The sequence below is a fragment of the Epinephelus lanceolatus genome, chromosome 12 (assembly GCF_041903045.1).
Source record: "Epinephelus lanceolatus isolate andai-2023 chromosome 12, ASM4190304v1, whole genome shotgun sequence".
Classification (NCBI taxonomy): Eukaryota; Metazoa; Chordata; class Actinopteri; order Perciformes; family Serranidae; genus Epinephelus; species Epinephelus lanceolatus.
The window spans coordinates 10,492,366-10,508,577 of NC_135745.1; the positions used below are offsets into that span (position 1 = coordinate 10,492,366).

The 16,212-nt window shown below is 42.3% G+C and overlaps 1 protein-coding gene across 4 annotated transcripts in view; it reads left to right on the plus strand.

The window, feature by feature from the left end:
- rnf220a (ring finger protein 220a) overlaps window positions 1–16,212 on the plus strand; it is a 178,354-nt gene that overhangs the window by 118,113 nt on the left and 44,029 nt on the right. For all 4 annotated transcript variants that reach the window (XM_033650010.2, XM_033650015.2, XM_033650012.2 and 1 more), the window contains exons 2-3: window positions 4,121–4,250; window positions 15,569–15,617. In XM_033650010.2, coding sequence (XP_033505901.1) covers window positions 4,121–4,250; window positions 15,569–15,617 — 179 coding nt within the window. The remainder of the gene's footprint in view (window positions 1–4,120; window positions 4,251–15,568; window positions 15,618–16,212) is intronic.

Genomic DNA, 16,212 nt, shown 5'->3' on the forward strand with positions numbered 1-16,212 from the left:
TTTCTGATTGGTGTTGACAGTAGAGGATGTGTCAGTGACTTTATAATTCCTCATATACATTCCCCCGACAAAGTTGTACAGCTAAAGTAGGAATTAGGGACTCTCTGGATTGAGTTAGACCAGCCAAAGTGTCCATGTCAGTACTGTAGCAGCGAGTAAATAAATCACACAGAAGATACAAAAAGTCAGCGGATATGCTTCCTGCCAGTTGGTTGACATATTGTTTTGTGACAGGAACAAAAACCAGTGAGAGCCATTAAGTGGATCAAGTGACAGAGATGAAAAAGATAGAAGATGGTGAAAGGGGAGAGGTTGGAAAAAGACAGAAAAAGAGGAACACAAGGGTGAAATCAGTTAAATGAGAATAGAGGGAGTGAGGAATAACGTGAAGTAGAAGGACAGACAGAGGAATCGAGAGTGGGAGAAAGGAGGGAAAGAAAGTCAGAGGGAAAGAGAGATGAGACGATCCATCTTGGCACATTAGGGGGGGATCAAGCCAACACTCCATCATGGCTGTCAGAGAGATGCACACCTCCTCTTTTCTCTCCTCCATCCATGCATCCATCCATCCCCTGTTCACTCTGCCAGCTGGTATTTCACTGAAGAATCTCGACACTAAAAAGTCCTGTCAGGCCTATTTCCTTGTTATTGTCCGGCCCTCTCCTCTCCTTCTTCCTCATCACCCCTCCTCTCCCTCCTCTGACTCTGATACCTTCCCTCTGCTATCCAAGATTAAACGCACCCATGTTGCGCCGCAGGGTGTTTGTGTGTGTGTGTGTGTGTGTTTGAGCTGTGAGGTCCAAAGCAGGACATGTGGGAAGCGCGGAAGTGTGTGTGTTGCCCCGACATTAATCATCTTTAAGGGGCTGACAAGCCTGGTGTGCGACATCACATCACATCAACACCCCCCTCACACACACACACGCTCACACACACACACACCCCCTTCTCCCCCCTTTCTCCTCTTCTTTTCTTTTTCTTCTCCCCTAGATTTATCTGTCCGTTTGCCTCTCTCCGTCACTCATTTTCCTCAGGGATCTTTGTACGGAGAGATAGAGAGACATAGAGGGAGAAAGGAAGAAACACAAGGGGTGAAATTGACAAAAAAAAGGGTGAGAGACAGTGACAGCTATAGGCGTAGATTTTGGGTAGCAGGAAAAGCATTCTCTCAAAATTTTGATCTTGCATTTGTCCCCCCCATTAAAAACATGGACGTAGCAGAAGACTTTTATATTGACAAAATTAAAGACATTTTCACCATAAATTGTTGCAGAAAAGGCACAAATTGGTGCATACAAAACTACCAGAATGCAGGAAATCAAGTGTTTGTTGCTCAAAAGTTTCTGGCAGAGGAGCCCTCAGACCCCCCAGTTTCATATGTGTCCCACCCAATGTTGAAACGAAACCTACGCCCTTGGTGACAGCAAACAAGTTTGAACAATTCATGGAAATGAACGGTAGCGTAGATTTTGGGGGTGACACAGGGGACATGCCCCACTCAATATTTAGAAAATTTCTCATCCTCCCCCCCATTAAAGCAACAAAGGGCTTTTATTCTGACAAAAATAAAGACATTTCCACCATAGATTGGAGCACAAAAAAATCACCAGAATGCAGGAAATATAGTGTTTGGCCCTTAAATTGTTCTAGCAGAGGACCCTATTTATATTTTTACTAACGTACTGTGTTTCATAGTTTGACAGGGCTTTGTCACCATATTTAGTTCTATGTTTTATGTGTTTTGTGCTGCTTTGGCAAGCTAAAGACAATTTCTCACTCTGGCGGACAGTAAAGTTGTATTCTGTTCTTTCACATGACCGCCCGTTGAATTTCCACTTGTTCCATCACATCAGAGCGACTTAAATTTGAGTGTGTGTAGCGTGTGTTTGCAGTTAACAGCTTGGTCCTGACCCTATTGTCAGGCAGCTGAATTCAAATTGATTCAAATCAATTCACACAGCACAAAACTCCTCCACTTTAGTCTTCCCTGTTGTTGATTGTTGACATTCTCTTGTCACACCCATGCATCTACATCTCCTTTTCATCACTTTAAATAATACAAACAAAAGTCACATCCATACAGAAAATTCCACAATTCAAAGGAAAATCACTGCACATTGAAATGCTAAAAAAGTAAACTCACACTGTGTGAAATGAGCATTTACTTTAAAAAAGAAACAAAGTAGTGTTTGACATTACAAAAGCCTAAAATAATCAAGTGCAGACATATGTTTGTGTGCATGTGTATGTGCATCCATGTCCTCCAGGTGTGTGTTTGTCTGCGGAATAAAAAGAACCCCATCAGCTGCAGACAGGGATTGGATCTTTCTTTGTTTGCTGTGGCGGATGGCGACGGCTTCAGCATGACTCAAATTATCTTGTCAAAGCAATAAAGGGGAGACGGGAGGGGGGTAGAGAAAGAGAGATGGAGAAACAAGGAGAGAAAGGGAAATATACTGAAAGGAGCGTGGCGGGGGAGACAATAAGGCAGAGAAGAAGAGAAGGAAAGAAGGGAGATGAGCTACATAAAAAGAGGAGAGAGAGCTGAGAGTTGAAACAGGGAGGCAAACAAGAGGAGATGAGCGATAGAAGAGAGGAGAAGAAAGAAATGAAACAAATAAATGGATGGTAGGGACCAGAAAATTAGAAATGGATAAGGCTGAAGAGAGAGAGAGAGAGAGAGAGAGAGAAAGAGAGAGAGAGAGTGCAGGGAGGGATAGGTGTGGAGAAAAAGAGGTAGAGAAAGAGAGGCAGTGAGAGAGATAGAGAGAGTAATCGATTACCTATTTTTCAAAGTCACTTAACGTGTCCAGTGCTGTGGCTCTGTTAAGTAGCGGTGCAGGAGAATGGGAGGCCGGTATGCACACACACGCTCTGAGAAAGGGAGGGAGGGGACCATCCCCTGTGTGTGTGTGTGTGTGTGTGTGTGTGTGTGTGTGGCATCATGTGTCGAGGTGTGTGTGTTACCCACTAGTTGTCCCTTGATGAGTTCTCTTGCAGGAAACTGTTCTGACAGACCAATATGTGAGCAAGGATACGTGTCCCCAGAGGGTTGCATGGGCATGTATACGTATTTGTGTGTGTGTGTGTGTGTGTGTGTCAGTGAGAGTGCGAGACACACTGAAGACAAGACAGATAGGGAGTCCCCCCACCTGGTCCTCTCGTTGCCTTGGTGACAAGCAGTCTAAACGGGATATCCTGGCTGAGGCGGAGCCTATTGTTCCCGAACTAAAAAAAGCTTGTTTGATTGGCTAAATACAGGAAATCAGGAAGTGTCCTCTGACTTTAAACCCCGAGACACTTTCAATAGATGTTATTTTTATCCAATTCAGACAGACTCAAAGATAAACTCTCTCTAGAAAGTAGGATGTATATTACTATACTTACACACACACACACACACACACACACACAAACAGAGGCACAAAGATTACAACATAAAAAAAAGCAAAGTGCGCACTTTTCGAAGGAACACAATGAAACGTGCACTAACACAGACGCACATACAGGTGGGCCCCACCCTGTGCCCTGCTGACCAAGGACAATGAAGTGAGGTAGTGTTGGCAGACTCTATACAGCATTATCTCATCCATGGCTGACACTTCTTTAAATCTGCTTTGACCTGAGAGGACACAGTGGAGACTGTACAGCACTCTATTCTGCCTTTTGTCCGTGTGTGAAGCAGAATTATAATGCACAGGTACTTAATGTGTGTGACTTTAGAGAGTAAAACCACAGCTCAAGCCTGTACACAATGCTAAAGTTCCCTTGAGTGTCCTTGGTAAATTGAAGGACTCTTTGGTCAACTTTGAAGAATGTGTGTGTGGTGCAGTAAATCCAAATACATTTGATTTATCTTTGGGAAAGAATTTAGACATGAGAAAAATATTTTTTTCAGTGTATTTGTGTGGCACTAGTGGCAGTTCCCAACAGATAAAACAGATAAAATGTGAAATCTGATCATTATTGGTCACTTGAGATTCATTTTAAAGACATAGTCTGATGCCAGACACAATCTGAATGCAATGTATCTAACGACAAGAATTGTTTGGTTGCTTGGCTCTTGTTTGTCTTATACATTACTGATGTTTCTCCCTTTGTCTTCCCATCTTGTCTCCAGGTAAAAAGAAGATGTCCCTGTATGACAGCCAGGCTCCAATCTGTCCCATCTGCCAGGTGCTGCTCAGGCCCGGAGAGCTACAGGAACACATGGAGACGGAGATAGAGAGGCTAGCCGCCATATGCTTCAGGTGGGCCTTAAACACATCTTTATGTTGTTTCCTGTTCACACATAAGCTCACACACAGTACAGTAAATTCAGTTAAATCAAAGCTCAAAGTAAGATTTCTCTGTCTGTTCGCTGCAGAGTTAGCTCGGTGACATTTTAGTATAGCTTAGCACAAGGAGTTGGGGGGAGCTAGCTACATCACAGAGCTAATACTAATTTATATTTTGTATCTTTTGTTCCTATGAAGAAAGAGAAAAGGAGACATTGTTGTGAAATAAACATCTAGCTTATGCCAGTGGTTCACAACTGGTGGTTTGGGGTCCAAAAGTGGGTCGCAGGTCCATTCTAAATGGACCACAAGCGACTTGCAAATATGTCAAGTTTGTAAAAAATACACTTCATTTTGAAGTACAGTGACTATCCGGCACAGAGCTTTTATTTTGAAGTGCCATTTACTGCTGTAGAGTAAGTGGCTAATAGACAGCTACTTGACAAAGACAGAAACTGATGACATAGCCAAATGCAGGTATGATGCTGAATTAAACTGTGTGGACCTTGAACTAATGACTAAGGAGAAATCTGGACCCCGTGGCTGTACCTGTTGGGAACCACTGGCTTAGGCTTTGGGGCTGTTAGCTTGCGCAGTAGCAGTACACCACTGTCCTGACTTAAATAACCAACAAAACTCCACCATACTGACCCGTCAGTGTATTGGCAACCAGCCTGATAACCAGATGAAACATGTAAGTATGAGTTTTGTGGTGTCTGGAAGTTGTTTTTTTTTTAAACTTTTCACACAGGCTAGCTCTCTTTGTCCGTGTTCAGTCTTCTTGGTAAGCTAAACTATGTCTTCATCATGTACGCAGAGATATCAAACTGATATCAATCCTTAAGACAAATGCTGGCTCATAAAGATGTATAATTTTTTAAGGGGTAAGGTGAAGGCTGAGCCTTAACTCAGCCTATTTATGTCAGGCTCACTGACCGCTATTCTTTCTGAGCTGAGATTTTGGCGCCATAAATCTGCATAAAAGGCAGAGGCATGCCGTCGACGTAACGCTAAGTGTTTCCTGCAGGGATTAGGATTCAAACCTGTGACCTTGGGTTCACTGCCGCCCCCTTCTTCTCCTCATGGCAGTTGCACGAGCTGTTTTACGGTGGATAAATCAACTCCAAGCCCTTTTAACGATGGGACGCAACCATTAGGATCCATATTTCACCTTGACCGCACGTCTGGCCATGTGTATGTGTATGTGTGTATGTGTATGTGTGTTTGTGTACATATGTGTGTAGCCTGTGTGATGCTGTGTTTGTGTATGACCTGGTGTCCACCTAAGCGGCCCAGCTTTATGATAGTCCCCATTAACCTGGAGGAACAGGGCAACAGATAGCGTCACCCCACGTGGAAATCACACTTCATTTACCCCCGTTTACACCTCCCACACCCCTCCTCCCATCTGTCTGTGTCCACATACTGTACCAGTCCTCCTCATTCCTCCCTCTTTTTTCTGTTAATTTTTTTCTTTTCCTTGTCTTACCCAACCTTCCTCATGTCCTCTCTAGTCCCCCCTCTTCTGTTTATTTCCTCATCACAGCTTTCCATATTTCTTCCCCAACTCTTTTTTCACTCTGTCTTTTTATAACCCAGTCCTGTCATTTCTTCAGTTCCTGATTTTGCTATGTTTGTAGAAGCTTCAAGCTCACACCAGACCAAAGCAGTGACCTGAAATAAACCCATGTAGAGAAAGCAAGACAGAGAGAAAATTAAAATAGGTAGTGGAGAATTACACATTTGCCTGTAGGCAGAATGATTCTTTACCTCAAAACATGAATCAAAAGAATCATGGAAAATGGGGTACAGGTGGTGGTAAAACAATAAAGATGAAGAAGTAGATGGCAGAGGTGTGGACTGGAGTCACATGACTTGGACTAGAGTCAGACTTGGGTCACAAATTTGACGACTTTATACCCGAGTTGATAAAATCAAAAGACTTGCAATTCACTTGGAATTCAACACCAATGACTTGTTACTTCACTTTGACTTGAGCCTTTTGACTTGAAAATAGTTAGTACCATCTCTCAAGCCCAAAAATAAAAAAGTATGTAATTTAAAAAGTGTACCCAAGATCACTTCATTTCCTGAATCAATTAACTTTAACAATATTCAACCCCAGCGAGTCACAACTCAATTATCCACATCCACATTGAACCAAACTGACAGCATCCAATCAAGTTGCACGAGAGAACCATGAAGAACTAAAGTTGTTACTGAGTGACAGTTGGAAAAAAAATTATACCACACATAATAACTTTCACGTACAAGATCTAGCTAATGCTTAGCAAGCTAATGCATAGCTAACGTTAGCTTAAACGTTTTTAACAAATTTGTTTTAACAAATAAATGCAAATTTTAAAAAGCATGCATGATTTTTATAAATTCAGTATTGGCATTACATTTTTTGAAAAGTGCATTATGGACTTGAAACTTAAAGTTTAGGCCTTGGGACTTAACTTAGGACTGGCAATCCTCACTTGGAATTTGATTAGGAAGTTGCCTGTCTTGACTTGGGATATGAGTGCAAAGACTTGTGACTTACTTGTGAACTCAAAAAAGCACTGACTTGATCTCACCTCTGGTAGATGGTATAAGAAGTCAGGGGAAGGATGGAGTAAGGGATTAAAGTGAGACTCAAATAAAACACATTTGAAAAAGTAAGTGACAAAATCAGAGGTCATCAAAAGGTCCACTTGCTTTTATTTCTGAGCTGTTACTGACATCTTTTGGTCTTCATTGGTGGATAGAGTTTGCTCTCTTGTCACGGAGACAACTGAACGCACTCATTGCCTTGATGAAGGCCATGAGAGGTGGCTGAAAGCTGCTGAAAAAAAGTGGATCTTGAGATAGAGAATAGAACAAAATGGAATAGACTGCATTGAAGAGCTGAGTGAGGGTCATCCATCCATCATTGTCTGATATGGTGAGGTGTGTGTGTGTGTGTGTGTGTGTGTGTGTGTGTGTGTGTGTGTTTCAATAATTAATAAAGGTTAGTAGTCTGCCCTTCCCTCTGTGGGTCTGAGATACTGTGTAAGCACACACTCTTTCACACACACAGACACGGTTATTTAAGGAAATAGCGTCATCCCTGGGTGAGATGGGATGGTGGCTAACGTCACGGCTGGCTGATTTAGCTACTCGCCATTAACCCATCGGACACACACATACACCACAAGGAAAAAAAGAGGAGAAGGCAGAATGGATAAGAGGATGTAAATGATAAAATTTTAAGATATTTTGATAGAAATTTTCCTTTATATGCACGCAAACACACAAAATGTCTCAGTGTGACTTTCTATGCCAACAAAGGAAATGGAAGCAGGAGATAAAATAAAAGCAGAGAGTGTTTTGTGTGTGTCTTATATTGCAAAACCCCATTCTATATCACACACACATACACACACACACACACACACACACACTGTCTCTCCCTCTCCCCGGCTCTCTGCATGGTAGCAGCCATCATTGAAAGTGACAGTGGGAATTTGGTCCAATTTGTAGTAAATCTGCCTTTAATGACGACCAGCGCTCGCTGAATGAAAGAGCTGTGGGTATGGAAACGAAGGCGTGTGTGTGTTTGAGTATGCTGGTGTGAAAAACGTGTGTGTCCCATATCTGCCTGGCCTCTTCTGTGAATATCTGTTCTTCTGTGTGTTTCCATTTGTTTTCTATTCCTCTTCTCTGTTCTGTTCTCCCTGCATGTGTGTGTTTGATGTCGACTGCCAGCCTGTCCTCTCCTGTGACTGTGTGCTCTGTCGCTTGTTCATGGGCCACAGAATCTCATGTATGGACATGGAAATCACATGCAAACACTCGCACAGTTGAGCAAATGGTAATCTATCATGCCCTGTAAACGTCAGGTGGCTCGTGGGGGCAAAGTAATCTACATACCCCGTCACCCCCTCCTCTTCATACCCCTACTTCTCTTCTTCCTCCTCCTCCTCCATAATCAATTTGCCTCCATGAGAGCAAGCCCCCACCTCTCCAGCAGACGACACAAAAAGGCAAAAAGCAATCAGTATCTTGAGGTTAGCACCATCCCTCCATTCCTCCGTCCATCCATTCCACCCAACTCCCACTGAAAAAGGACTTATTCATCTCTCTCTCCCTGTGGTAGGCAGTGGGGGCAGGGGTGGCAGGGGCCTCTGCTCGCTGTCAGTCAAACTCATTCTGTCTCTACTTGTGTAGGATTGATGCAGATTTAACTAGGTTTGGGAGGGTGGGCAGTTTTACCGAATGGCATTGCTTCCAAGTTACTGATCAGCCCACTGGTCCAGATTCAACCTGTTCTCACTCCCATCTCGTCAAAAGCCAACGCTTGGTCAGTTGCCCTCTACATCTAATCCCAACGAATCGAGGCGCTCTTTAGCATCTGTGTGAGATGCACCATTCTGCGTTATTATTAGATGCTGAGATCTATTGATGGACAAATGGGTCAAAAGCAGGAATTTCACCCACTGTTTGTCAGTTTTACCCATACCATGGTCTTCTCCTAAGCTTAACCAAGTACTTCAGTTGCCTAAACCTAACAAAGTAAACCTAAAAAACGACATAAACCTACATTGGAGGTTAATTTTGAAAAGACACTATTCATGCAATGAGTTGAAACAGACACACCATCCCTGACACATCCAAAACTGACACTAGAGGGAACCTAGGGCATCAGGCTTTGATACATTGACCAAGCATTTGTATTTGAGGAGTCGGGAATATGTGTTGCCAGATTAAGTGCAGTTGCTAAGATAATATGGCTGTTTCCAAACTTCTTTTGGGTTACTTTCCTTCGATAATTCTTTGAATGTATTTTTCTTGCTGTTGTAATAATGTATGTAAAAAGGATTGTTTGCACAATTTTTGGTGTCTGACAGGCTGCCTCATTAATCAATTTTTGGCATGTTTAGATGAAGGGATTTTACAACAGCAATGTTTAACTGGAGCTACAGATCACAACATCAGACAATGAGCAGTGATTAAAGGGAAATCACATCCTATTCAAATTATTTTCTGGAATCACAAAGAAAATTACATTAACATCTTAAATGAAGCTTTTGATGATTCCTCACTGTAGTGATAAAGAAAAGCAAGTAATGCAAAGTCATGCAGATTAATGTAACATCACTTCACAAGAGTTCTGGAGCTCTGTGTTCAGACAGATGTGTTCAGACATTTTTCTACAGTAATTGGTCAGATGTGCTCAGGGATTTGACGACTTGACACTTTTTTTTCTTCATACGACTTGATAAAACAACCCAACACTGCACCGTCAAAATTGGAGAGAAGGGGTTTAGCACATCGCAGGAATTGTATTTGTGACTTTATTACAGACACAGGTAGGTCCAACAGTTCCTTAATAATTGTACAACCTGTAATTTCAATAGTTGCATACTTTGCTTACTGTCTATATACTGTTATCAGTTTCAAACTCAAGAGGGGTTTACACAAGCAAATGTGGAACAGGGATAAATGACATCAGCAAGATTTTTAACAGGAGAGACTTATCTTGCTGGACGCACCTACCTAATATGCCTTGCAGGAGGACGCATGCCTACTCTGCTTCTTATTGGCTGCACCCTTCCAGGCATTCCAGGCATCTAATAAACACTAACGTTAGTCCTAGCTATGGCAACAGGTTCTAAGAAGTAGATATGCCCGAAGGGAGATCGACTCAGCCCTGGAATTCAGCCGTTTGTTCCTGTTGTCTGAAGGTAGGCTACCTGGTCCCATTTTTTCCCTTTTTTCAGCTTCTCAGTTCCAAAAAGGTTTATAAAACCGCAGTATTCGAAATTACACCGTTGATTTCTAACCTAAAAAAATTCTTAGAGGTGAAGTTAAAGGGCCAGTGTGTAATATTTGGCATGGTTTATTGTCAATCTGAATCTGAATCTGAATATTCTACCCATTAATATGTTTATACAAGTGTATAATCGCTATAAAATAAAATTCGTTTGGTTTTCATAGCCTTATAATTATGCTTTTATATATATATATATATATATATATATATATATATAGCAAGGGCCTTGCTTTAGAGAGGTCGCCATCTTGCGCCGCCATGTATGTACGGCAGACCGAGCGGACAATCCAGCCAGCCAGAGAACGTGTTTCGCGTGTATAAATGAACCAACGGAGACAGCGGAAGGAAGGAAGAAGGAGGAGGAAACAGCAGAGAGTGTTAGTAGTTCGTCGATAGAGAGTAGTGAAAAGCTTTTTTAGTTATAAGGTTTGCGAATGGACCACACTTACCACGCAACAGGAGAGAATGAACCCGGATCGTCATCTGTGAGGAAAAGAAGACGCAACTTCACTCCTTGTGATGCACTCTCTGCGGCGCTTTTCCTCCTGGTGATATATCTCCCCAACAATGGCAGCAGTAGCACCGAATCCCATTCTGTGCATTCAGCCTTTCTTCTCGCCCGCTCAGCATCAAACACATGGAGTTCCTCATCTGTATACTCCGGCTCAAACAGGTATGGCTCTGGGTCTGTGTCCGCTACAAGAAACTCTTCCAAACTCGTTCAAAGTCGTCCATTGCAGCTACTATAGTCTGGAGATATTGCTAGGCTAAATAAACAGCTGAGTACTGTTTACCGGCTACGCTGTCAGTCAGTGTGCGGGCTGGAGATTGGCGGAGCAGAGAGGGGAGGGGGTCCCCACTCGGTATGGTAAACGAGTATGTGTGTATGAAGTGTGTCTGTTACTCTAGAAGAGTGCTCAAATAAACTGGCCTTTTTCCCAAACGCTCCTCTGGTCTCCTGCTCGTGAGGGATTCATTACAATATTTATCATTTCATCATTTTCATTTACCCGACGGGGGGTGAGCGAGTGAGCCTTGCAATCTAGAATTTGACCACTGATGTCACTGTTTTCAACCCATTTTACACACTGGCCCTTTAATGCTGAAATAGCATATGAAAATTGTAAAAATAAATAAATAAATACATGGCATTGCTTGGAATGGGTAGCTGAGTTGCTCTCTGCCCAGGCATGTAGCACCAGTTAGCATCATAGCTAGGCTAGGCATTTAGCAGATGCCTGGACAGCCTGAAGGGTATAGCCAATCAGAAGCAGAGTAGGAGCAGGTCTTCAGTGGTTAAGGCTTTTTAAGGTCATTTTAGTCTCTTGCAATTTTAGACAGGCCACAAACATCTAAAATCAGGGTCTAAATATGAATAAAATAGTTTCAAATATAATCTCTGATTTCCTGGCTTGTCTTAGTCAGTAGAGACAAAGTCCTTCACTTCTGCCTTTTTTCTTTTTTCACTTTAATCGCAGGCGTCCAAACCATCCATTGTAACTACTGTATGACTACTTCCTGGTCATGGTCAGGTTCTTGCCCCTCCTTTATTTTAACAAGTTCAGAGAAGGTACTGTATAATGTGATGGGACAATGTGTTGTAAGACTTGTTTGAAGCACCCACATGCCCTCGCCTGTCTCCCCCTGTTCACACACAGGCCTTATTACCACAACACATTTTTAAATTGCTTTGTCTCCCGTCTTTCATTCCTCCCTTCCTTCCTTTTCCTCCCATCTGTCTGTGTGTTTGTTTCGCTTTGCTGTGCTGCTCATTTCCACACTCTTCTCCTTGCTTTGACATGGCAGGCAGCCGGAATTTCCAGGCCCCCATAACCCCCCCCCCCCCCCCCAATCAAAAATTCATAGAACCGGGCAAACAGACGCGCGGAGCCGCAAGAAAAGGCGGCTATACACCAACTCTCCCATCAATCCCTCTCTTTCTCTCTCTCGTTTTCTGTCTTCTTTCATCTTTCCCTTGCTCGATCTCTCTCTTTATGTTGCCCGCTCTTCCTCCCTCACCGTATCTCTCTCTCACCTCACATTTCATCTCCTCCTCTTTTCTTTTTTCACCCTTTTTTGCTCCCTTTCATCTCTCTATCACCCCTCTCTGTCATTGTGGCAATTTTCTCCCATCGTGGCAGGCATGCAACTGCCATCCCCTCTCGCTCTCTCTTCCTCTTCCTCTCTCGCTCTCTCTCTCTCTCTCTCTCTCTCTCTCTCTCTCTCTCTCTCTCCCTCCTTCTCTTGTCGTTGTTTGACACCGTCAACAAGCAGGTAGAGGTGGCTGTTATTGTTGATGCCTCTGCAGAGGTTCCAGGTAATGAATAAAAGAGAGATAGAGGGAGGAGGAGAGAGAGAGATGACAGAGACAGAGATAGAAAAAGGGGAAAAGACAGGTTGGGGTGTTGGCAGATTCCCCTGCATTACACAGCAGCTTGACTGTGTCACCCATGTTTATTCTCTTTGTTGGTGGAGGTGAGGCCCGCTGTTAGACACACACACATACACACACTCACACAGCAGCAAGACAATACACAGATGCAAACACACATCTACAGGTACACACGCTGCATAGAAACAGCAATGACATGTTTTTACAGACATGTTCACCACAGAGTTTAATACATACACACACAGACACCTGTATAAACTGTACACTGACACACATGCACACTCTCACAGCACCAGCTCCTGATACTAATTAATCTTAGACCATAAAGGAGTCATTCACATTAACTGGGTATTAATGAACACTAAAATGACAACTAATAGCTAATAATAACTCCCATAACAACTTATTAACCTATGTCATTTGATATATTTCTCTGATGTATTTTCACAGGTTTAAATTACAGACACAGAGAAATGAAAAAAAGGCTGTAATCCCACGTTTCTGTTTTGCAGTAATTATCCATTTATCTTATCTTATCTTATCTTATCTTATCTTTTTACCCTTCCCTGTAAAACACTGAAATATATAGAATGAGTCATCTTAAACTTAGGGTCATAACCATGTAAATATATACAGTCATTTGATTTTGGGCAGTTAGGTAACCCTGGCGTTTATTTGTAGTGTCAGTGGACTACCTCTGTAAAGTAGAAAATTGACAGGTTTTTGCTTTAAAGTAGCAGTCTATAAGATTTAGGGGGATTTAGTTGTATCTAGCAGTGAGGATTGCAGATTGCAACTAGCTGAAACTTCTTGTTGGTTTCAGTGTCCATTGTTCATTAGGTCTATACCATGAGCCAAATTATCCGCAGAGGTCTCTTCCTCTCCAAAACAAATGGACTTGGTGATTAAAATGGGTAAAAGCTCTGAATAAAGCAGATTCACATTTTTAAAAAAATCAGTGTTTTTCCAACGCTGTTCGTTGTAGAGGGGTTGCTATTTACAGTGGCTGATGCAAAAATCTAAATGTATCTAGAGCCAGTGTTTAGTTTGTCTGCTCTGGGCTACTGTAGAAAGATGGTGGACTCCATGGATGAGGACCTGCTTGCTATAAAGATATAAATGGCTCACTCTAAGGTAGGTAATTTTGGACTTAGAAAAGCATGCATATTATGTTATATTGCACTTCTGCTAATATATCCCCCTAAATCCTATGCACTGGACCTTTACCTTTGCTGTGTTTATTGCACGATATAATGACTATAAAATAATAACACCATCTGCATTTAGATTGGTTCTTTTTAAGCTTGCTTTCGCAATGCAATTCTGTCTCCCACTGGAAACAACTACCCGGAAAATGAAGGCTCGAAAAGGAAGTGCGTCAACGACTGTGCAACCAAAACCTGGAAGACGATAGCACTTGTGTTTTCCTTGGTAGTATCCCTAGCTATCCCCAGTTACAAAAAAGTATCAATGTAAGTTCTTTGCCACTACTATCCCCAGTAGCACAAATGGCGGATCGTGGAACAACCAAAGGAACTATGAAAACTGTGGTAAAACTAAGAAGAGCAAGTGATGTAATGTAGCACACTGCGCATCACAGAATGTGAATAAGGAATGCTTCCATCCCTCTATCTCATCATACATTCCCTCCTATATCTGTGCAGCTATGCATTATATTTCTGTCTTATATTTTCCGTGTCTAGCTCTCCTGCACCACTTTGTAAATTCTCCTCTCAGATAAGTGACATATAAATAAGGCTTCTTATTCTTATTATCCACCCATCCAGCCATTGAAAAAGGAAATCCCTTGTCTACCAAGGCATGCTGTCAGATTAGAGGTCGTGCTCAATTCAGTTTCAGGCACATTCCTTTCCATGGTTTACTACTGTCTGTCTGTCTGTCTGTCTGTCAGTGTGTGTGTGTGTGTGTGTGTATATATATATGTGTATGTGTGTGTCCGAGGGGGTCTGGAGTGCTAACAGGGTCTCAAAGCAAACATGACAACCCTGTCTCGCTTTGTCAACATCGAGCCTGTCGCAACGCTTCGAGAAGCTCGCAGAAATTTATCTCTGTGTTCGGGTGAAAGTCAGAGAGAAGAGGGAAAAGAGGATGGGGAGAGAGGACAAAAGGGGGGGAAAGAGAAGGAGGAGAAAGCAACAAAAATAGATGAAGTAACAACAGATCAATTGAGTATGAGGAAGAGCAGAAAAGGCAAAGAATCAGATAGTTAGTGTCAGAAAAAGAGATCAGAAATAAAGTAACATGAATTGAATGTGTCGGTTTTATTGGTGGAACAGAGGCTAGTTGATATATTTCCACCATCCATCTGTGATCTAAAAATGTCACACAAACACATGTACCCATGTATCAATCAACACGCACCTGCTGGGGCACGTCTTTCTTTCTTTCTTTCTTTCTTTCTTTTTTTCTTTCTTTTCTTTCTACTCCCCCTTCCTCCAAGTGCCCCCTCCTCTCTTTCCCTTCTTCCCTATAATGTTTACAAGTCAGCTGATTGTCCTCCACATATCTCAGAGTCAAAGTGGCCACAGTCTGACTGCACTGACAAATCAAATCACTGCAAAATCAGTTATTTCCTGCTTTTGCCACTATAACGATATATGTGTGTGTGTGTGTGTGTGCGTGTGTGTGATAAGACAAGTCTGGAGAATGATTGCCTCACTAAAGAAAATCCAGCTGATGTTCCCAGTAATCCTGCCATTTACAGTAATGTTTTCAATTACCAACAAAAGCAGGAGATGGATGGACAGATGGATGAAATGGAAAAGAGAATCGAAGACTGATGGATGAAAGTGAATAAATGTGGAAACAAGTTACAAATTAAAATCTGGTGTATCAGTGTTCAATGATATTCCATGATTTCCCCACAAAACTCATTTTCTGGCCTTACAGAATACACCCTCCAAAAAAAAACATACCTTAAAAATGAATGACCTGTCAGACATATGTCAGCACACACTAGACGCACAAAAACACAAACATGAAAGACCAGATTCAACACTACACTACATAACATAACATAACATAACATAACATAACAAACTCACTCCATCCTATTTTTGTCTTCTTTCTCTTCTGCAGTAAGAACCCCTCACCCAAGGATGGAGCAGCCACTCCGGGAACTCCGAAGGTGAGACGAACCTCAGTTTCTTCTCACTTGCTATGATGTGAGCAAAATTGTGACTTTTCTTTCAGGCTGAAATCAAGCATGCCTTACATGCAAAAAGACTGAATGCAAAATTAGATGTGTACACAGTAAACCCAGTGAGGTTTAACAACTTGATGACACTGCTTCAGTGATACAGTATGTAGTGTAGTTCTTTACTGTCCATCTATCTGAGGCCTCTGTTCCTCTCTGCTGCACTGAGGGGAAATCAGCTGTACTGTAGGCCTCTGTCTTATATCTTACACACGCACGCACCCACACACACACACACACACAGAAGTACCAGTCTCCCGTGGTCGAGGAGGCAGCAGAGCCAAGAGGCACTGTACTGTGATTGTTCCAATTAGAGAGGCCGAGATGCAGACAGACGGTAAGGAAGAAAAAAAAAGAGAGAAGGAAAAGTCAGATAACGTCAAATTGTGGGAAGACAGATTCATGATTCCATCAAGTGGGCATACCCTTATAGTGTGTATCCACTGACTCATCTGAACACATCACTAGCTGCTGCCAGACTAAGACTGTTTTTGTAAGACAAGAAGACCTTTCTGTATCCTTAACA